The sequence below is a fragment of the Thalassophryne amazonica genome, chromosome 5 (genome assembly GCF_902500255.1).
Source record: "Thalassophryne amazonica chromosome 5, fThaAma1.1, whole genome shotgun sequence".
Taxonomy (NCBI): Eukaryota; Metazoa; Chordata; class Actinopteri; order Batrachoidiformes; family Batrachoididae; genus Thalassophryne; species Thalassophryne amazonica.
Genome location: NC_047107.1, coordinates 102,415,164 through 102,438,804, shown reverse-complemented (window position 1 = coordinate 102,438,804; position 23,641 = coordinate 102,415,164). Strand labels below are relative to the sequence as shown.

General features: G+C 39.0%; 1 protein-coding gene across 3 annotated transcripts in view; it reads left to right on the top strand.

Moving 5' to 3' along the window:
* Positions 1-17,042, top strand: part of tut7 (terminal uridylyl transferase 7) — a 52,867-nt gene extending 35,825 nt beyond the window's left edge. For 2 of the 3 annotated variants that reach the window (XM_034170992.1, XM_034170995.1), the window contains exons 14-29: positions 28-178; positions 345-431; positions 594-694; positions 1,426-1,483; positions 1,586-1,689; positions 1,778-1,867; positions 1,962-2,075; positions 5,224-5,301; positions 5,756-5,933; positions 10,935-10,982; positions 12,572-12,663; positions 12,765-12,880; positions 12,992-13,185; positions 13,387-13,421; positions 13,772-13,835; positions 15,350-17,042. In XM_034170992.1, coding sequence (XP_034026883.1) covers positions 28-178; positions 345-431; positions 594-694; positions 1,426-1,483; positions 1,586-1,689; positions 1,778-1,867; positions 1,962-2,075; positions 5,224-5,301; positions 5,756-5,933; positions 10,935-10,982; positions 12,572-12,663; positions 12,765-12,880; positions 12,992-13,185; positions 13,387-13,421; positions 13,772-13,835; positions 15,350-15,366 — 1,527 coding nt within the window. In that variant the 3' untranslated portion in view covers positions 15,367-17,042. Of the gene's footprint in view, positions 1-27; positions 179-344; positions 432-593; positions 695-1,425; positions 1,484-1,585; positions 1,690-1,777; positions 1,868-1,961; positions 2,076-5,223; positions 5,302-5,755; positions 5,934-10,934; positions 10,983-12,571; positions 12,664-12,764; positions 12,881-12,991; positions 13,186-13,386; positions 13,422-13,767; positions 13,836-15,349 lie in introns of all 3 variants that reach the window. The other variant, XM_034170994.1, reaches the window with a different exon arrangement.
* The last annotated feature ends 6,599 nt before the right edge of the window (positions 17,043-23,641 follow it).

Here is a 23,641-nt window from a genome sequence, read left to right as displayed (position 1 = left end):
ACATTAACTACTTTCTGTCTCTGTCAGTCACACATGGTTGTGTGCAGCTTGTGCAAGCATGATGGGCATCTGAAGAAAGACTGTCCAGAAGATTTCAAGAAAGTGCAGCTGGATCCTTTACCCCCAATGACACCAGAGTTTCTCTGTGTCCTGAACCAAGTCTGTGAGCAGTGCTACTGTAAGTGCTTGTGTGTATTTGAGAGGCATCCAGAATCCTTCTACAAGCGCAGCATGTCTGTAGAATAAAGTGGATTTATGCTGTGTTTGTAATGGCACAGTGGCTTTTGAACACTGCCTTGCGTTGAAGTCCTCCACGTTGTTGTGAATCATTTGCTTTGTTTTAGTGGACTTTGCCCCAGATGAAATAGAAGTTAGTGTGAGAGAGCACATCCTGAAAAACCTGGAGGCTTTTGTCAGACGGCAGTTTGCTGGTAAAATAAGTTGCTGTCTTCACTATTTTGCATATGTACAGTAGATTATTGAACATAATCTGCCATAATAATACATGATATTGGCCTACTGATTAATCTCTCTAATTATAATGAGAGCTAATCTAAAAGGAAATTAAAACCCTTCTCCCCCTCAATGGCCAGGTGCCAGGCTTCAACTTTTTGGATCCTCCAAAAATGGGTTTGGCTTCAGACAGAGTGACCTTGACATCTGTATGGTGCTGGAGGGTCAGGACAGCATAGATGTAAGTTATTTATATTATCCCAGTGGTAATTTTATTTCCTTACAGTCATCTTTGCTGCCATTGAGGTGCTGTCATCAGCACATAAGACATTCAGGAGTTTAAGCAGCGAAGGTTTTCTACTGCCAATGGTTTAAAATAAATAAATGTCTGTACGATAATGGAAATTTGAAATTGACTCCTTGCTAACAAAACAATTAGCATTAGCGAATATAGTTGATTTAAGATCTGATTTGTTGATTAAACACAAAATGAATATTGCAAATTACTGAAAATGTATGTGTTGCTTTCAAACGTGAAACTATTTCAAATATTTCACAAATACACAAAGAACAGAGAGCTATTTGTAGTTGCCATACTAGAGCTCTAAACCATCACTGCTTAAACTGACTATTGCTGCGATGCAGCTACCCTGGTATACCACAAAATGGGGACTTTGTGTAGACACACTAATTTTTACAAAGTGTTGATGTTTGTATTCATTTTATATTTGGATTTTAATTTAAGTATTTCAGGCTTGTGACAGAGGAAGATACAGAGGACAGGGTGAGATGGAAACGATTGATCTGCTGTGGCGATCCCTAACGGGAACAGCCGAAAGACAAAGAAGAAGGCTTAGTTCATGGTGGACAAAAACCATGAAGCAATTTTTTTTTTGGGGGGGGGGGTAGATGTTTTATCTTTTTAAATGATTTGTGATTATGCAGGAATAATGTAGTATCTGTGTTTCACAGGATGTTGATTGCATCAGCATTATTGAGAGCCTGGCAAGACAGCTCAGAAAACATCCAGGTAAGACAGACTTGTGCTGATGGGGGGGGTGTAATGAAATTAAAACACACATTGAAGAAGTGTTGTTTGACTTTACTTTGCCAATGTAAACTATGTCTCTAGCTCTGAAGAACATCCTGCCCATCACAACAGCAAAAGTACCCATAGTCAAGTTCTGCCATGTTCACACCGGCTTGGAAGGGGACATCAGCCTCTACAACACACTGGTGGGACTTGAGTTTGAATTCTGCCTGTGATCTTGTAAATGTGACAATGGACATTTGAATTTTTGATATTGAGAATTGTACTCATCAGGCCCTACACAACACACACCTGCTCGCATCGTATGCTGCCATTGACCGGAGGGTGAAGATCCTGTGTTATGTCATGAAGACCTTTGCCAAGGTGAGCATGCTTTACCTTCTTTACATCAGAATTGCCACATATTTTGATGCCTTAAATGTTTTTTCTTTTTTTTAATCGGTCTGGCCCATTACAGATGTGTGACATTGGAGATGCTTCACGCGGCAGCCTCTCCTCTTATGCATACACCCTCATGGTGCTGTTCTTCCTGCAGCAGAGAAATCCTCCAGTTATCCCTGTGCTGCAAGAGGTACACACAGCTTCCATTTGATTTGAGTGTTATTTTCAGAAATGTTTCTGTGTAGGCTCTCAGTTGTCCAGGTGGTTTCCATAGTAGAGAAGCTTGAATCTTCGACTGGACTGGGTTGCTTGACGTGAGGACGTTTCGCTTCAAATCGCAGAAGCTTCCTCAGCTAAAATTCTTGCTCTGGTGGTCTGACTTCTGTCTTGACTCTTGTCAAGAAGAATGATCTGAAGTCACAAAAGCTGGAGTTTTAAATCTAACCAGACCCCTCTTACCGAGAGGCAGACTGCTAAGGCTAGTGACTAAACAGTAGCTCTAATTAGAACCTATTGTGCTCTAGTTAGCACCCTCCTAATGACAGGGCAGCTGTGGCTCCCTTGACGACTCTGCTGATGACGTGAATGACTCATTACCATGAACAAAAGACTGAAACTGCTTTTACCTGAGTACCCCATTGTAAACAGGGGATAAAGCGTGTCTCAGACCCCCTCCCCGGTTAAGGCTGGGTTTCAAACGTTTCACAAAGAATGCCTCCTTGACCCCTCTCTCAAACCATTTCTTCTCTCTGGCTAATATTTTAACTTCCTTGTCCTCAAATGTGTGGTTAGTGTCTTTAAGGTGGAGATGAACTGCAGACTGAGGTCCACTGGCACCCTCTCTGCTGTGCTGGTATAGCCTTTTGTGTAAAGGTTGCTTCGTCTCACCTATGTAGTGTTCGTTACAGTTTTCCTGACATCTGATAGAATACACTACCTTGCTCTGTTTGTAACTAGGGATCATGAGCAAGAATTTTAGCTGAGGAAGCTTCTGCGATTTGAAGCGAAACGTCCTCGCGTCAAGCAACCCAGTCCAGTCGAAGATTCAAGCTTCTCTACTATTTTCAGAAATGGTTTTGTCTTATTTCCTGCAGGCTGTTGGAGGCCTCGAAAGATTAATTTGTACTATACTGTATTTTGATGTGGGCAGCACGGTGGATTAGTGGTTAGCACTGTTGCCTCAGTGGTTAGCACTGTTGCCTCACAGCGAGAAGGTTGTGGGTTCGATTCCCGTGGCCTTTCTGTGTGGAGTTTGCATGTTCTCCCCGTGTTTGCGTGGGTTTCCGCCGGGTGCTCCGGTTTCCTCCCACATCAAAAGACATGCGGGTTAGGTGGATTGGTATCTTTAAATTGTCCGTAGGTGTGTGTGGGTGTGTCTGTGTTTGTTTGTCTGTTTGTGGCCCTGCGACAGACTGGCGTCCTGTCCTGGGTGTACCCCGCCTCGCGCTGCTTAGCTGCTGGGATAGGCTCCAGCCCCCCGCGACCCTTAATTGGACTAAGCAGTAGAAGATGAATGAATGAATGAATGTATTTTGATGTGTGGTAATTTCAAGTATTAAAATTATGATATTAAGTGGCCATGTAATTTATTTGATAATGACCGTTATCTGATTATTAGAATTCAGATTAACACACGTGGATTTCTCCCGAATACTCCGATTTCTTTGGTACATGTATACCATTAATAAATGTTTATTGACTGATCGTGAGGTCTGGACGGGAAAATATCAGATCGAACTGTAAATACGGACCAAGTGTTAGTGAGGTCCATGTGAAAAACAGAGGTCTGATATTCCTGTACAGACTGAGCAATCGAGGTTAATAATTTGTTTATTATATGGCTATGATATATATATATAAACACACAAACTTGCAATATCACCTGCTGACGGCTCATAGTTGGCAGGAGGTGAACCTGTTCGCTTCACCTCCTTGAAGAACTTGCTAACAGATGATCCGGTTATTAGCTGGTAAGCTTTCAGTCTGTGTTTTTTCGATGCTGTTTAGATATTTATGGAGTATGTACATGTCCGACTCAGGTTTTCTAATCGTGTTTTTAGCTTTCTGGTATTGTCATGGTAACGGTCTGATAAGGGACAATATCAGACTGGAAATCAGCCAGTCAGAGTACGCATAACGTTGCAGCCATATAATAATCTCATTTATTTGTTTCCTTTACATTTGCGCATGTGTAAAAGCAGTTGTCACTCACATTTCCAGAAGTACAGCAGGATGGACCATTGTCTTGTCAGGCCTCATGGCATCCTTCATTAGATCACAAAGTTCAGATTCCGTTGTTTGTTAAAAAAAAAAAGTATGTTTCAGAAGCTCTGTGCTTTGTTTCAGCGTTCTAAAGAGCAAATTTCTCGGCAACCTGTGCGGTTTATAGACATATTTATTGAAGATGACCGGAATTGGCACAAAGAATGGCGTCATATTTCCTCAGTTTTCTTGTGTGAGGAAATCAACTCTGCACACCTACTGAGAGAGAGAGAGCGAGAGAGAGTGAGTGAGAGAGTGTGCTCGTTTTCTCTTTACAGTCTATGGTTTTTATCCTTCTCTGGATGAAAAGCCTGAAGAGGGATTCTGTTGTGCGGATTTCCATCCGTCTGTCTGTCTGTCTGTCCCAAAAGGGGTATAACTGTTCTGAAATCAACTCCTCTCAGGAATTTCATGAAACTTTGTACAAGTCCTTGTTATAAGTTGGTATTACGCATATCATATTGTTTGAGTTGGGCCCATTTTACCAGCATTATGGCCCTTGATTAACAAATCTAGACTGTCAGTTTCATGAGTGAGTGTCTGAATTCTGAAATCAACTCCTCTTACATTCTTAGGGGGAATTTTGGGAAACATGGTGCAATTCCTTGTTATAGCTTGGTAATATGCATATTGTAATATTGTACAAGATTGACACATTTTGGCAGAGTTATGGCCCTTGATTTACAAACCTAAACTCTGCCAGTTTCATGAGTTGGTATCTGCATTCTGAAATCAACTACCACATACCTTGAAATGTTATCAGAATCTAGCAAGCACGTGTACAAAAGCAGCATTTACCAGCAGGGAATATTGTGCTTTCAGAGCACTCTTGTTTTCTTCAGGAGCTGCCCTTTCTCCTTTCTCCACTTCCAAAGAAATCCAACTAATGAACTGAAACCACGTAAACATGGCTTTTCCAATTACTAGATTACTGAAGTGCCTGTAAATGCCTGAGATTATTTCAGTTATCTAATTACTAACAGTTATCTGATGAGTATAGTCATGTAAACATGCTCACTGTTTGGTCTCTTAATGTCATTGTCAACTCTACATACTGTTTTATGTACTTGTTGCAGATTTACAATGGAAAGAAGAAGCCCGAGCTGCTGGTGGATGGCTGGAATGTGTACTTCTGTAACGATTTGGAAACCTTAGTAAGTGTTGTGTACTGGGGTGTAAGGGTACTCATTCCTTATGGCTCAGTATGAATCATGGTATGGTTCAAAAAGGTACTTTCCTGCCAGGTTTCCTCATCCAGGTATAGAAAAAGAATTGCATAACTTTAAAAATGTGGAATAATATCACTTCAAATGTTCACTAAATAGCTTATAGATCTGCAGTTTCCACATCCTAACCATTCTGCCTGAAGTTTTTACAGTGTATTTTTGCACTATCACATTAAAAACAAACATCTGAACGTGACTTTTTTTGGTTTCATGATTTATTGTTGGACCCCCATTTGTGTACAACTACTACATATATACAGTAATCCTAGACCGCAGCTGCAAAATAAAATGTGCAGTTCCATTTGTGTTGAAATGAGAAAAATTTAATTTCAAAAAATGTCTGTGCATTGTATTGACTCATTCTTGTCTTCTGTCCCTGCAGCCCAGTCGCTGGCCTCAGTTTGGGAAGAATACTGAGACAGTTGGGGAGTTGTGGCTTGGTCTGCTCCGCTTCTACACAGAGGACTTTGACTTCAGAGAACATGTTGTCTGTGTCCGTCAGAAAGCCCTTCTCACCACCTTCAACAAGCAGTGGACATCAAAATACATTGTAATTGAAGGTCGGTTGATTTGTCAGAATACAGTCTGCACTTATGTGTACTTACAGGTAATGTGAAGATCGTCAATATTACAGTGTCCTGTTCATTCGTTGAAGGATCACAATTATCACCCGTTCCAAAGTAAGCTGTCATTAATGTGTTGAAGTGAAAATAGTAATTTAGTGTGACTCTCTCAATTTAAAGAGTGCACATCACCTTGAGTAGTGAATGTTGACAAACTGATTTTAACCCTCAAGGGTCCATGGGCTCTCTGACGAGTCCACGTCAATGGTCTTAGATGTTTCTGGACCCCTGAGGGTTAATTGTCATTTTCTATAGTGTCGCTTGCCTCTACTGGTGGTTGGCTCTCACTGCGGTATTGTATCACTTCCTGTTCCGGAGCACAGCGGTGTTTTTCTGTATCTGTTAGCTGTTTAATCTGCGCAGTTAGATTGATCTAGTTATCTAGATTACGATTTGTTTCCCAGTGTAATCTTTACGTGCCTTAACTAAAGCACTCCTTCTGCTGAATCACCTCTAAATTATTTACACATTATTCACTTTGCGTGTTTTTAGGAATCCGCTAGCTTAGCGTAGCTACTAGCTCTTAGCCGATTTAGCATGGCGGCTTCTCCTGTCTCTCCCGCACTTTTCTGCTCTGGGTGTGAAATGTTTAGTTATTCCTCGGCCTCCTTTAGCAGTAACGGTACTTTGGAGGCCAGGCTGGGTGAATTGGAGACTCGGCTCCGCACCGTGGAAAATTCTACAGCTAGCCAGGCCCCTGTAGTCGGTGCGGACCAAGGTAGCTTAGCCGCCGTTAGTTACCCCCTGGCAGATCCCGAGCAGCCGGGAAAGCAGGCTGACTGGGTGACTGTGAGGAGGAAGCGTAGCCCTAAACAGAAGCCCCGTGTACACCGCCAACCCGTTCACATCTCTAACCGTTTTTCCCCACTCGACGACACACCCGCCGAGGATCAAACTCTGGTTATTGGCGACTCTGTTTTGAGAAATGTGAAGTTAGCGACACCAGCAACCATAGTCAATTGTCTTCCGGGGGCCAGAGCAGGCGACATTGAAGGAAATTTGAAACTGCTGGCTAAGGCTAAGCGTAAATTTGGTAAGATTGTAATTCACGTCGGCAGTAACGACACCCGGTTACGCCAATCGGAGGTCACTAAAATTAACATTAAATCGGTGTGTAACTTTGCAAAAACAATGTCGGACTCTGTAGTTTTCTCTGGGCCCCTCCCCAATCGGACCGGGAGTGACATGTTTAGCCGCATGTTCTCCTTGAATTGCTGGCTGTCTGAGTGGTGTCCAAAAAATTAGGTGGGCTTCATAGATAATTGGCAAAGCTTCTGGGGAAAACCTGGTCTTGTTAGGAGAGACGGCATCCATCCCACTTTGGATGGAGCAGCTCTCATTTCTAGAAATCTGGCCAATTTTCTTAAATCCTCCAAACCGTGACTATCCAGGGTTGGGACCAGGAAGCAGAGTTGTAGTCTTACACACCTCTCTGCAGCTTCTCTCCCTCTGCCATCCCCTCATTACCCCATCCCCGTAGAGACGGTGCCTGCTCCCAGACCACCAATAACCAGCAAAAATCTATTTAAGCATAAAAATTCAAAAAGAAAAAATAATATAGCACCTTCAACTGCACCACAGACTAAAACAGTTAAATGTGGTCTATTAAACATTAGGTCTCTCTCTTCTAAGTCCCTGTTGGTAAATGATATAATAATTGATCAACATATTGATTTATTCTGCCTTACAGAAACCTGGTTACAGCAGGATGAATATGTTAGTTTAAATGAGTCAACACCCCCGAGTCACACTAACTGTCAGAATGCTTGTAGCACGGGCCGGGGCGGAGGATTAGCAGCAATCTTCCATTCCAGCTTATTAATTAATCAAAAACCCAGACAGAGCTTTAATTCATTTGAAAGCTTGACTCTTAGTCTTGTCCATCCAAATTGGAAGTCCCAAAAACCAGTTTTATTTGTTATTATCTATCGTCCACCTGGTCGTTACTGTGAGTTTCTCTGTGAATTTTCAGACCTTTTGTCTGACTTAGTGCTTAGCTCAGATAAGATAATTATAGTGGGCGATTTTAACATCCACACAGATGCTGAGAATGACAGCCTCAACACTGCATTTAATCTATTATTAGACTCTATTGGCTTTGCTCAAAAAGTAAATGAGTCCACCCACCACTTTAATCATATCTTAGATCTTGTTCTGACTTATGGTATGGAAATAGAAGACTTAACAGTATTCCCTGAAAACTCCCTTCTGTCTGATCATTTCTTAATAACATTTACATTTACTCTGATGGACTACCCAGCAGTGGGGAATAAGTTTCATTACACTAGAAGTCTTTCAGAAAGCGCTGTAACTAGGTTTAAGGATATGATTCCTTCTTTATGTTCTCTAATGCCATATACCAACACAGTGCAGAGTAGCTACCTAAACTCTGTAAGTGAGATAGAGTATCTTGTCAATAGTTTTACATCCTCATTGAAGACAACTTTGGATGCTGTAGCTCCTCTGAAAAAGAGAGCTTTAAATCAGAAGTGCCTGACTCCGTGGTATAACTCACAAACTCGTAGCTTAAAGCAGATAACCCGTAAGTTGGAGAGGAAATGGCGTCTCACTAATTTAGAAGATCTTCACTTAGCCTGGAAAAAGAGTCTGTTGCTCTATAAAAAAGCCCTCCGTAAAGCTAGGACATCTTTCTACTCATCACTAATTGAAGAAAATAAGAACAACCCCAGGTTTCTTTTCAGCACTGTAGCCAGGCTGACAAAGAGTCAGAGCTCTATTGAGCTGAGTATTCCATTAACTTTAACTAGTAATGACTTCATGACTTTCTTTGCTAACAAAATTTTGACTATTAGAGAAAAAATTACTCATAACCATCCCAAAGACGTATCGTTATCTTTGGCTGCTTTCAGTGATGCCGGTATTTGGTTAGACTCTTTCTCTCTGATTGTTCTGTCTGAGTTATTTTCATTAGTTACTTCATCCAACCATCAACATGTTTATTAGACCCCATTCCTACCAGGCTGCTCAAGGAAGCCCTACCATTATTTAATGCTTCGATCTTAAATATGATCAATCTATCTTTGTTAGTTGGCTATGTACCACAGGCTTTTAAGGTGGCAGTAATTAAACCATTACTTAAAAAGCCATCACTTGACCCAGCTATCTTAGCTAATTATAGGCCAATCTCCAACCTTCCTTTTCTCTCAAAAATTCTTGAAAGGGTAGTTGTAAAACAGCTAACTGATCATCTGCAGAGGAATGGTCTATTTGAAGAGTTTCAGTCAGGTTTTAGAATTCATCATAGTACAGAAACAGCATTAGTGAAGGTTACAAATGATCTTCTTATGGCCTCGGACAGTGGACTCATCTCTGTGCTTGTTCTGTTAGACCTCAGTGCTGCTTTTGATACTGTTGACCATAAAATTTTATTACAGAGATTAGAGCATGCCATAGGTATTAAAGGCACTGCGCTGCAGTGGTTTGAATCATATTTGTCTTATAGATTACAATTTGTTCATGTAAATGGGGAATCTTCTTCACAGACTAAAGTTAATTATGGAGTTCCACAAGGTTCTGTGCTAGGACCAATTTTATTCACTTTATACATGCTACCCTTAGGCAGTATTATTAGACGGTATTGCTTAAATTTTCATTGTTACGCAGATGATACCCAGCTTTATCTATCCATGAAGCCAGAGGACACACACCAATTAGCTAAAGTGCAGGATTGTCTTACAGACATAAAGACATGGATGACCTCTAATTTCCTGCTTTTAAACTCAGATAAAACTGAAGTTATTGTACTTGGCCCCACAAATCTTAGAAACATGGTGTCTAACCAGATCCTTACTCTGGATGGCATTACCCTGACCTCTAGTAATACTGTGAGAAATCTTGGAGTCATTTTTGATCAGGATATGTCATTCAAAGCGCATATTAAACAAATATGTAGGACTGCTTTTTTGCATTTACGCAATATCTCTAAAATCAGAAAGGTCTTGTCTCAGAGTGATGCTGAAAAACTAATTCATGCATTTATTTCCTCTAGGCTGGACTATTGTAATTCATTATTATCAGGTTGTCCTAAAAGTTCCCTAAAAAGCCTTCAGTTAATTCAAAATGCTGCAGCTAGAGTACTGACGGGGACTAGAAGGAGAGAGCATATCTCACCCATATTGGCCTCTCTTCATTGGCTTCCTGTTAATTCTAGAATAGAATTTAAAATTCTTCTTCTTACTTATAAGGTTTTGAATAATCAGGTCCCATCTTATCTTAGGGACCTCGTAGTACCATATCACCCCAATAGAGCGCTTCGCTCTCAGACTGCAGGCTTACTTGTAGTTCCTAGGGTTTGTAAGAGTAGAATGGGAGGCAGAGCCTTCAGCTTTCAGGCTCCTCTCCTGTGGAACCAGCTCCCAATTCAGATCAGGGAGACAGACACCCTCTCTACTTTTAAGATTAGGCTTAAAACTTTCCTTTTTGCTAAAGCTTATAGTTAGGGCTGGATCAGGTGACCCTGAACCATCCCTTAGTTATGCTGCTATAGATGTAGACTGCTGGGGGTTTCCCATGATGCATTGTTTCTTTCTCTTTTTGCTCTGTATGCACCACTCTGCATTTAATCATTAGTGATCGATCTCTGCTCCCCTCCACAGCATGTCTTTTTCCTGGTTCTCTCCCTCAGCCCCAACCAGTCCCAGCAGAAGACTGCCCCTCCCTGAGCCTGGTTCTGCTGGAGGTTTCTTCCTGTTAAAAGGGAGTTTTTCCTTCCCACTGTAGCCAAGTGCTTGCTCACAGGGGGTCGTTTTGACCGTTGGGGTTTTACATAATTATTGTATGGCCTTGCCTTACAATATAAAGCGCCTTGGGGCAACTGTTTGTTGTGATTTGGCGCTATATAAAAAAATTGATTGAATAAGTGGAACATGACTATGTCTGGCTGTTTGTTCAACTGTGATGTTTCTTTTTTTTCTACAGATCCATTTGACCTGAATCATAATCTGGGTGCTGGACTGTCCAGGAAAAGTATGCCAGTTTTGTTAGTAACTGCATGATCTGACTTTGTGTCCTGATAGAGATTGTGCTACCTAACTGCATGATGTTAACAACTGAGTACTGACATGATGTTGGTGTTGGATTTATTTAATAGCATAAGATTACATGTTATACAAATAAATGTTCCAGCTTTCACCTCAATATTTGTTTTATATAACGGTTAAAATAGATCCTTGTCATTTGATATTTTATTAATTCATAAACAACAGAAAAGGGACTCACATTTTGGTGTTCCACTGCTGCTAAAGTCCAAATTGTGATGTGTTAGTCCAGTGATGCTGTGCACTGACTTCGGACTTCCATAAAAAAAAACTTTTTGTACTACCTCAGTCCAGCCAAAAATCACGTCAGCTTTTCATGCATCCAGACAGTTTACAGAGGAGTGGATTTTGTGTGTGTGTGTTCCAAGAATTAACACCGTCAGTTAGCTCAATTAAATCATCTTGCTTCTGTCATTGTGCGTGCGTGTGTGTAGGTGTGTGTGTGCAGAGTGCAATGTACCAAATGTATGGAACCAAATTTGCACTCTTAATGGAACCAAATCGTACTCTAAATGCAATGCAAAACAAATGAGATGAATAATCCATGTCATGTGACATAAAAAGCACCAATCAAATGACAAGGATCCACTCAACCATTATATAATATACAAATAATGAATGTTTGAGTTCAATGGTACGAATAATTCATGAGGTGAAAGATGGAACATACCATTCAACGAGACGAATGGAAAAACATTCAATATTTGTTTTATATAATGGCTAAATTAGATCCTTGTCATTTGATATTTTATTAATTTCTAAACAGCAGAAAAGGGACTTACATTTTGGTGTTCCTCACTGGTGCTTAACAGTCCAGCACCAACTTTAAATAGGAGTCCAAAATTGTTCTCAGTAGTCTGTGATGCCGTCCACTGACTTCGTGTACAGACTGCCGTCTGCTTTTCTCATTCCAGCGAAAAATCGTGTCAGAAATTTGTCCAGCTTTTCATCCTAACAGCTCTTCAGTGCCTCCAGACAGCTTACGGCATGGTGGACTTGTTTTTTTTTGTGTGTGTGTATGTGTTAGAAGAATTAGCAGTGTCAGTTAGCTCCTTCAAATCATTGTCCGCCAGCAAAACAAACTCCGCCATGTTTAGCTAAATGCTGCCCCTGGTAGTGTGAGTGCGCGCTGTGGTCAGGGCGTGCAATAGCACATTTCAAAATTGCACGCTAAATAGAACCATTGCACAGTCAATGAAACACAATGGCAAATGGTACGAGTAATCCATGTCACGTGACATACAACTAACTCACCAGTCAAATGACAAGGATCCACTCAGCCATTATATAAATTACCCTACTACTGTTTCATAGTAAGTTCAATAGTTAATATTGTTCTGCAAAAAGAAAACTGTTTGCTGTTTATTCGTAAAAAAAAAAAAAAAAAAAATTGAAATAATGAGAGCATGTACCTCTGTTTAAAACCCAATCCTTTTAATGAAGGGATTATTGTTATTTCTCTCCTTCAAATGTGTTTTTTGTGTTCTCACCTCTGTTTGGTACATGTCGTTAAAACAGTGACAAACTTTATCATGAAGGCTTTCATCAATGGCAGAAGAGTGTTTGGAACTCCAGCCAAAGTCTGTCCTCCTCAGTACCCCAGTCACATGGTTTGTTGCTGTTTAAACACTGCAGCTGCACTTTTTTCTTTTTCTTTCTTTTTGAGCACATTATTGAAGCACTGACATTGATCTGTGTGAATCTGCTTCAGGAGTACTTCTTTGACCCTGAAGTTCTGACTGAGGGACAGGTAGCTCCCAACGACCGCTGCTGCCGCATTTGCGGCAAGATCGGCCACTTTATGAAAGACTGCCCAATACGCAGGAAGTAAGTGTTATCAGAATTCATGTTCGGGTTGTCCTTTATTTACCTACTGAAAGATGACATGCATGAAATATCTACTGTTATAATGTTTTAATTTTGGGTAATGTTGGACAGGTCCACAAACAGGCGAGAGATGGAGAAAAGACCCGATAATCTTCGAGAAAAAATGGAGTCAGCAGGGGGCACTGAAGAGCAGGTCAGACAGAAGAGTGAGCACTGGAGGAAGACCATCCAGACACGGTGCTGCTACCTGTGTGGATCGAGTACCCACATCAAAAAGGACTGTCAGCAGTACAGGAGTCCTGCAGGTTCGGAAAAAGCACTGTTAATGACTTCACAAAATATTTGTGTGAACTTCAGTGAAAGTCTGACTCCTGTGATGTTTCTTAGAGTCCATGCAGACCTTTATCGTTGTTATTATTCATAAATGCAGATAAGACATTTATTACTCTTTCAAAATTTTGTTGTAAGAAATGTGATGAAGATAAACTAACCATCGCTTTCTTCAGGCCACGTGAGGAATTTTAGAGAGAAGGAGAAACAGGTATGTTTTGTGACAAATCAACAGAAATGGTCATCCAGTCCACTCATGTGGAGGTGAACACACCTCAAATGTTAATCATCTGTTGCAGCGTGAAAGTTGAATGTTCACGTGTGGTAAAGAGTTTATCAAACCATTGACCACATCCTAGCTCGAAGAGTACTTATTGAATGCAAGCTCAAATATGGCCAGAAGCAGTAACTGCTGCCAAAAAAAAAAAAAAAAGATTTTAAACAGACCACTTTTGTAATATAACTTTTTATCCTTTAAACAGACAGTTGGTTTGGACAGTCATTTTAGAATAACTGTTTTAAGTGTGTGCAGAGGTTCAATGTGTTTGGTTTTTTCCACAGGGTGCACCTGTACAAGATGGGAAGATGAGGAAACAACAAAAAGTGATCATGAACACACAGGCAGGTTTGTCAATTCTGTCTTTTGAAAAAGACACACCAAACCTTTTTTTTTTCGCCTTATTTTCTATGATGTATATTTTATCCCTTAAACTGAATTATTACTTTTGATGTAGGCCAGTTCTGGGACAATCCCAAGTGACATTAGGCAATGCTGGATTTTAATTATTACCTCTGCTAACAAAGTTGGAGGAGGTTATGTTTTCGCCTCTGTTTGTTTGTTTGTGAACAGACTGGAGTCCCCAATTTTTATATATTGTTAGGAGTTTATTACTAAAGATTCATATCTTCATAGGCAAGAACTAATTCAATTTTCAAGGTCAAAGTCAGGAAAATCTTGGAAAATTGGAAAAATCCCTATCTTTAACATTGAACAAATTTCTAAAACTTCATACCTCTGACAGAAAAGATCAAATTTATTTCATATTTGAGAGTGTTATGTAAGATGGTATCCTTTATCAACTGACAAAGTTTAATCTGGATCTGATCCAGATTAGTTTTGTGGCCATTTATATTTAACATAGAAAACCCCATTTAATGTATATTTTACATTATATGTTAAGCAAACGTGCCCCAGTCACTCTCATATTTGAAAGTGAGATGCAGACTGACACACTCACTATCACCTGACAAAGTTTTATCCAGATGTGATCCGGATTGTGGATTTTGTGGACATTTGAATTTAATATTGAAAAGCCCATTTGGTGTACATTTATTATTTCGCAATCAAAAGTGCCTCAATCACTCTCATTTCTCTGTTATGGATTTACCTATACCACTAAAATTGAATGGAGGTTCCAGTTTATGCCTGTTTGCCAAAAAGCAGTGACAAATTGTGCAGAACAGAGAGAACCAATGTTCTGTGAAATTTTCTGAAAAAGAATTCAGAAACCGAAAAAGTTGAAAAAACCTGACAACACCACAAAAAACTTAAATTCAAGTGCATGAACTAAATACGTACTCCTGACAATTGCTCGCATCTAATTTAGCTTATGAACATCCACTTCTAACAGGACTTTGACCTTTCCAAGGTAAAATTTTGTGGAATTGGAAACTAGTGTTGGCGAAGGCTTGCACTCTACGAGCGCGGTGCTCTAGCTTTTTGCTTAAATGACTTCACCATGAAATTATGAGGCATAATATTAGAATAATAATATTAATAATAGTAATTAGTTATAGTAATAGTAATATTAATAATAATATTAATAATATTAATAGTAATAATATTATGCACCATGTTCACTTATTGTTGGAGATTCATCCTTCTTAAAATATTGTGGGCAACTAATACACCCAGAGTTTTCAATTGTTCAGAAGCAGGCCATTTTAAGAGCTTTAAGAGCCTAACTTCAGGGTTTCTACAAGTCTTGGAAAGTCCGAACTTTTAGCTTGTTTCGTTTATGCAAAGACAGCGATATTTTTGAATAGCATATCTACCAATGTACTTTTAATTAATGTATGCAGTTGCAGTCCTCTTGTTTCCTAAAACATGCAGTTTTGTGTGCTCTTTGTCTTTTTTAGGTAGTTTAGCCTGCTGAGTTTTGGGTAATGCCGACCACAGAAGGAGCCCAGTGGAGCGACCTCCACTACTTAGGAGGCGGTGGCGATGGCTTTGTAAACCACACACGGTTCACCTGTGTCGGACGCACAGCAGCTCATGTCCATAAAGCTCAATAGAACTGTATGGCCAGTAGGAGCCCCTAAAAAGCCAAAGCAGAGCCGCTTGACTTGAAGCCAAATAGGGCCTTTTTATGAGTTCCCTCATGCCCCCCCCTCCCCCCCCCTCCCCCTCAGAGGAGTTTTTAAAACCTTTCATTTTTAAGACAAACCTTTATGCATGTTTCTAACTTCTTAGTTCACATACACTGCCAGGCAAGTTTTAAACTCATATGACCAACAGTGTTGTAAATTAAATTGAAAAAGGATTTGGAAGAAATGGATATAAATTGATTGAGAAGTGCCTTTCAGTTTTGTTTAATAATACATAACCTATAACTGTAAATAGCCTGGATCTTGATCAGCGTACACATACAGTAAATTGGAGGTGCTTTTTGTCTTATAATAATTTGTTTTGTGTCCTTGTAGTCTCAGAGGACCTATTTCTGTTCAAAAATACACAGATAGTGCTATAATTATAGACAAGTTGATTAAATAATCTGAATGTTGTTTCAAATATATTGAGTTATGTGATGTCTATTAGTCATTGAGATCTAGGCCATTTCAAATAGGAATAAGAACATTTCTTGATCTACATATAATTTATTTTCAATTACAGATTTATACACAGTGAATTTGCAGTTTTTTAATTGACAGTTAAATAATACAGTTACTATACAGGCTGTCCTGAAACCTTTGAAAGTCAGAGTACCTTCTGAAATTAAGAGGACCTTTTAATTGAATTTTATTTTTTTAAGCGCTCTACACTAACGCCCTCCAGTCATTTTTCTTCCTGCCTTAAAGCACTGTCTCTGTTTATGTTTGCATCTTTGCTCAAATGTTTATCTTGATATTTTCCAGATCATAGTTTAATTTAGTTTTTGTTTTGTTTTTTGTTTGTTTTTTCCTGTTTTGTTTTTTGATTCACTGTTATTTTATAAATAAATTAATGTTAGTGTAAATTTTGGGGCATTGACACTGTTTGCTGACGCTGATGTGTGCGCACAGTATCTTCATGCATGCCAGGAAGTGTCATTAGTAACTTGAAAAAAGAGCATGTATGTGACATAAATGGGCAGAAGATTCCGTACTTGGAATGGCTATAGTTTTAGTTTATTTATTTGCTAAGAAGACTATATTTTGTTGTATGAATGCCACAGTTTGGTAGCTGCACTGCGAGGCTCCATGCCTTTGAATTATGTTGAATCTAGTTATGTCAGAAGGAACTACTTATTGTTCAGATTTAAAAAATTAGTTTTGTGATTTGTTGTCTTTGGCTGAATGTGTCTTTTTTTAAGTGATGTTGATAGTACTGTATATAATTTTTCATTTTAGAAAAATAGCTTTGTTCAATGTCAGCATCTCTTTGTGTTCATCCCAAATTGCAGTTTATTTTAATTTTTTTCAAGGAACCCTGATCCTTATAGAATTGGCTTGTAAATCATTGTGAATCCATTAAAAATGAGTCCTGCTGTGCAAAAGTTTTATTTGAAAATGTAATAGAAAAGCTTGTACTACATGTGTGTTTTTAAAATATATTTGTGGACAATGAAAAACTGTCTATTGGAGTGTTTTCATTTTACACTGATGGCACATACAATACTGATACATCCAATATCAGATACATCAGATATTGACGTATAATTCTTATGAATTTCAAATAAACCAACATTATTACCCTTACAGTCCACCCTTTACAGGTTTGAAGCATTTTGTCAGTGGGTAATGGTCTTAGTAAATGTATTCAGTGACATAAACCATGATAATCCTGCGTTTGTGGAGGCTACATGTTTGGATTTGTGTGTTTGTAAAATACCTTACCTTTTGATACCTTATGATGATTCTGGGTATAGGTCAAGCCTCAATGTCCAGATCTTCTTAGTTGGGGTTGCCACTCATACTTCTTCCTCCCAATCATATCTCTGTGGGTGGTCCTTCCAGAGTTTATCCAGTCTATTTTTAAAAGCAGCCAAGCTGGGGTATATTACCACTTCTTCTGGGAGACTGTTCCATGTGTTGACTACATGATATATATATATATTTTTAACCATATTTTTGAGATTTTCATTTTAAAATGAACAACAATAAGGAACAAACAAAGGCACTGTGTGAGTACAATAAAAGAGTAGAAAGCAAATAATGCGGTGGCTCAGTAATGCAATTATTAAATAAACAAAGAAAAAGACAGGAATAAAAAATAAAATTACAAGCAAAACTTTATTCTGTATAGCAGATCCATCCATCAATAGGTATGCTGTTATTCAAAAGGAAGTTATGGAATATTTTACAAAACTTGTCAAGCTTATTTTTGGAAGAATAGCTTATCTTTTCTAAAGTTAAATAAAAAGTCATCCCCTTCAACCATTGTGAAGCTGTACAGGGCATATCTGATTTCCATGTTGTGGCAATACAACACTTGGCCTCCAAAAAGCAAATATTTAACAAAGACAGTTTCTTTAGACAGCACAAAATCAGCGGGATAAATACTCAATAGACACATTTTAGGGTTACAAGGAACATTTTTACCTACAATATTACTAACTATGCTTAAAACATTACTCCAAAATGACCGAATGACGGGACACTCCCACATACAGTGAAACAAGGTACCTTTTTGGACTTTACATTTCAAGCATGTGTCTGGTATGTTAAAGCAGTTCAGCTTTACGGGTGTTATGTACCATCTACATATCCATTTGTACTATAATAGCTTAGAATTTGCATTGATAGACTGGGTCTGAGTGAGTCGAGAAGCTTTTGCCCATTCCGCATCCGTAATATCCTGCTGTAAATCAGCTGTCCATGCTCTACGAATGTGAACAGATGATTCTTTGGATTTGTTCACAAAAAGAGTATACAATAAAGAGACCTGACCCTTGGAATCTAAAAACTTTAAGGTACATTCTTCCAGTGTGGACAGAGAGGGTAATGACAGACTATTTTTTTGTTTAGAAAGAATAAAGCTCCTGAGCTGCAAGTATTTAAAAAAAGTGTTTTTTTGGAATGTTGTATTTAGATGTGAGCTCCGTAAATGACATAAGTGTCCCATTGGCATCATATAAGTCTGCATTTTTGCTAACCCCTTGAACTGACCAACTTTTGAATCCAGAGTCTGCCCTACCTGGAACAAACTCTTCGTTACCAAAGATGGGTGAGAACTGAGAAAGTTCCGCATTTTCCTCTAAACACAACTGAGAGGGGTGCCAAACTGATAATGTATTCCGAAGAAATGGGTTTTTTGTGTTTTTAAGTAATTTTACTTTGTTAGCTGAGTATAAATATAAATTTGGAGGCACATTGATAAGATGTTTCTTAATTGAAACCCAAGCAGGTGGGGACTTCTGCTCAAAATAGAACATCCCTGCTCTTATCTGAGCAGCCCAATAATACCACTCAAGATTTGGCAGTTTCAAGCCAACCCGTTCATAAGGCAAATACAAGCGAGAGAGTCTGGTCCTGGGACATTTGTTGTTCCAAATAAAATTTGAAAAAAGATTCTTCAGAATCTTAAAAAGTGATGCAGGGGGTGCAAGAGGGATAGATTGAAATAAATATAAATATTTAGGCAGAATTGACATTTTTAGTATACTAATTCAGCTAATTATTGAGATGGGTAAGTTATCCCATCTATTTATTAAATTAGTAACATTTTCAGTAAGATCATTATAATTTTTGGGGATAATTTCATCAATTGTAGGGGTAATCTTGACACCAAGGTAAATAAACCTGTGTACACATATTTCAAAGGGTGTAAAAATTGGGGGGTTAATGCGTTCTAGCTGATTCATAAATAATATTGTTGATTTTGAACTATTAACTTTATAACCTGAAAAGCTACCATAAAAATTAATTAAATCCAATAATGCAGGTATTGTCTGTGTCAAATTGGAGCAGAACAAAATTGCGTCATCTGCATACAGAGCAATGTGGTGCTCTCTATCACCTATTGTAATACCTTTCAGCACAGGGTGATTGCGAATCGCTACCGCAAGCGGTTCAATTGCTAGAGTAAATAATAATGGAGACAGGGGGCAACCCTGTCTCGTACCTCTGTGTAGGTTAAAAGGGGTGGATAAGTGTCCATTTGTATGTACCATTGCTTGGGATCAGAATAAAGTAATTTGATCCAAGAAAGAAAAGACTTTTTTATCCCAAATCTCTGAAGAACTTCAAACAGGAAATGCCATTCCACCTTATCGAAGGCTTTCTCGGCGTCCAAGGATAGAATGGCATTATCCGTGCAGTCAGAACTCTCAAACACAATGCTGAGCACCCGCCTTATGTTATGGAAACCCTGCTGTCCCCGAACAAAACCGTTCTGGTCCGGGTGCACTAGTTGTGGTAGCAATTTCTCCAAGCGTCTTGCCAAAGCCTTACAAAGAATTCTGAGGTTGTTATTAAGTAAGGATACTGGTCGATATGATCCACACAAAGTGGGAGTTTTGCCTTGCTTTAATAGTAATGTGATTACAGCCATGTTCAGTGAGGGCGGCAGGGATCCATAATGCAAAGACTCCATAATCATTTCAAGCAGCGGCCGCATCAGTAAGTCCGAAAAGGTTTTACAACCCCTGGCAAAAATTATGGAATCACCGGCCTCAGAGGATGTTCATTCAGTTGTTTAATTTTGTAGAAAAAAAGCAGATCACAGACATGACACAAAACTAAAGTCATTTCAAATGGCAACTTTCTGGCTTTAAGAAACACTATAAGAAATCAAGAAAAAAGATTGTGGCAGTCAGTAACGGTTACTTTTTTAGACCAAGCAGAGGAAAAAAAATATGGAATCACTCAATTCTGAGGAAAAAATTATGGAATCACCCTGTAAATTTTCATCCCCCAAATTAACACCTGCATCAAATCAGATCTGCTCATTGACATTGACCCTATGCCATGACATTGACCCTATGTGTCTTTTTTGCAAGGAATGTTTTTGCAGTTTTTGCTCTATGGCAAGATGCATTATCATCTTGAAAAATGATTTCATCATCCCCAAACATCCTTTCAATTGTCCAAAATATCAACATAAACTTGTGCATTTATTGATGATGTAATGACAGCCATCTCCCCAGTGCCTTTACCTGACATGCAGCCCCATATCATCAATGACTGTGGAAATTTACATGTTCTCTTCAGGCAGTCATCTTTATAAATCTCATTGGAAAGGCACCAAACAAAAGTTCCAGCATCATCACCTTGCCCAATGCAGATTCGAGATTCATCACTGAATATGACTTTCATCCAGTCATCCACAGTCCACAATTGCTTTTCCTTAGCCCATTGTAACCTTGTTTTTTTCTGTTTAGGTGTTAATGATGCCTTTCGTTTAGCTTTTCTGTATGTAAATCCCATTTCCTTTAGGCGGTTTCTTACAGTTCGGTCACAAACGTTGACTCCAGTTTCCTCCCATTCGTTCCTCAATTGTTTTGTTGTACATTTTTCGATTTTTGAGACATATTGCTTTAAGTTTTCTGTCTTGATGCTTTGATGTCTTCCTTGGTCTACCAGTATGTTTGCCTTTAACAACCTTCCCATGTTGTTTGTATTTGGTCCAGAGTTTAGACACAGCTGACTGTGAACAGCCAACATCTTTTGCAACATTGCGTGATGATTTACTCTCTTTTAAGAGTTTGATAATCCTCTCCTTTGTTTCAATTGACATCTCTCGTGTTGGAGCCATGATTCATGTCAGTCCACTTGGTGCAACAGCTCTCCAAGGTGTGTTCACTCCTTTTTAGATGCAGACTAACGAGCAGATCTGATATGATGCAGGTGTTAGTTTTGGGGATGAAAATTTACAGGGTGATTCCATACTTTTTTCCTCAGAATTGAGTGATTCCATATTTTTTTCCTCTGCTTGGTCTAAAAAAAGTAACTGTTACTGACTGCCACAATCTTTTTTTCTTGATTTCTTATAGTGTTTCTTATAGTGATTCCATAATTTTTGCCAGGGTTGTATATATTTCAATTGGAATACAGTCGGGCCCTGGAGCTTTTGAGCCTTTCATACTGCTGGCAGCCACTGCTAGTTCATCAGTAGAAATTTCTAAGTCCATATCTGCCAGGATGTTTTCTTCAAGAGGAGTAATGTTTAGTGAATCCAAAAATTCAATTTGGTTCTGTAAAGCTGATGGGGAGATATTGGAGCCATACAGATTTTCATAAAATGTTTTAAATTCGTCATTAATTTCTTTAAAGTCACTAGTTTCTACATTTTTATTTGTTTCTATTGTATTATTGTTCTCTCTGTTTCTGATTGTTTTATATGCCAAGCTAGCAATTTTCTAGCGTTCTCTCCTTGCTCATAATATGACTGCTTCAGTCTAAGGAGACTCTTAGTGGCTCTATTAACAGAAAGATGATTATATTTGGCTCTTAATTCGAGTAGTTCTTTATATGACTGTTCAGAGGGGTTATTAAAATCCTTTGATTGAATTTGATCAATTTTATTTTCTAGCTGCTCCATTTCCAGTCTCCAAGATTTGTGTTTAAAGCTTGTATAGCATATCATATGACCCCTTAAAAAAGCTTTAAATGCTTCCCAGGGAACAGAGGCTGAGATTTGATCTGTATTATTATTATTAAAGAAATCTGCAATTTGAGCACCAATATAATCCATGAATTTTGGATCCCTCAGCCAGAAAGATTGGAGGCGCCATCTAGTGGATGGCCGTGCTGAAAGCATTTTAAAGTTAAAAGATTGCAGAATGGTCTGAAATAATGATGCTATTATACCAGCTTTTAGTTATTGACGATATAAGGGAAGCAGAAACCAAAAAATAGTCTTTTCTAGAAAAAGTCTGACAAGTGGCAGAGAAGCATGAGAAAACAGATTGATTAGAGTGATATTTTCTCCATACATCTATTAAATTCAATTCACTGATGTAATTAACTCTTTGCGAGACTCGGGTGTGCAAGGTATCCCTCCCTGTTGATGACTACATGATATTTAAATGAATGCTGAGGTAGCTTGCTGCTTCTCCAACTTGAAACGGTGTCCTCCAGTAGATGTCCCAGCAGCTGCCCTAAGTAAGGGATCAGCGTGGTTGTCATACTCATTGAATAGCTTGTACAATTCAATCATGTCCTGTCTCAGTCTGCGGAAGTGTAAGGTAGGCAGTTCCACTTTTCTCAGTCGCTTTCAAAGATGGGATCTGACGTGTTCCTCTTCTCTGGACATTCTCAACTGTTGCTACATCTTTTTTGTATACTGGCATCCACACTGGTGCAGCATACTTGAGGTGGGGGCGGACAAGGAAATTTTCCTCATCTAAATGGTCATAAGATCTTCGTACAATTCCCATGATCTGGTTACTCTTGTTGACTCTGGCACAGATATTATCCTTGAACTACAGGTTCTCATCTACTTATAACTCCCAGATCTTTCTCTTTGTCTGTGTTTTTCAGTTCTTGTTTACTTTCACTGGAGCTGAAGTAGAATCTATCAGTATTTACTCTTCAACCTTCATTACCTTGCATTTGTTGGGATGAAACTTTAATAACCACCTCTCAGACCATGCAACTAGTCTGTCCAAATCTTGCTGGAATGAGGATTTGTGCTCTGGGGTATTTGCCTTACAGAACAGTTTTGTGTCATCCGCAAATAAATATACGAGGGCTGTCCATAAAGTATAGGTCCTTTTAATTTTTTTCAAAAACTATATGGATTTCATTCATATGTTTTTACGTCAGACATGCTTGAACCCTCGTGCGCATGCGTGAGTTTTTCCAAGCCTGTCGGTGACGTCATTCATCTGTGAGCACTCCTTGTGGGAGGAGTCGTCCAGCCCCTCGTCGGAATTCCTTTGTCTGAGAAGTTGCTGAGAGACTGGCGCTTTGTTTGATCAAAATTTTTTCTAAACCTGTGAGACACATCGAAGTGGACATGGTTCGAAAAATTAAGCTGGTTTTCGGTAAAATTTTAACAGCTGATGAGAGATTTTGAGGTGATTCTGTCGCTTTAAGGACTTTTCACGGTGCGAGACGTCGCGCAACGCTCTCAGGCGCCGTCGTCAGCCTGTTTCAAGTTTAAAACCTCCACATTTCAGGCTCTATTGATCCAGGACGTCGTGAGAGAACAGAGAAGTTTCAGAAGAAGTCGGTTTCAGCATTTTATCCAGATATTTCACTGTTAAAGGAGATTTTTTTAATGAAAGA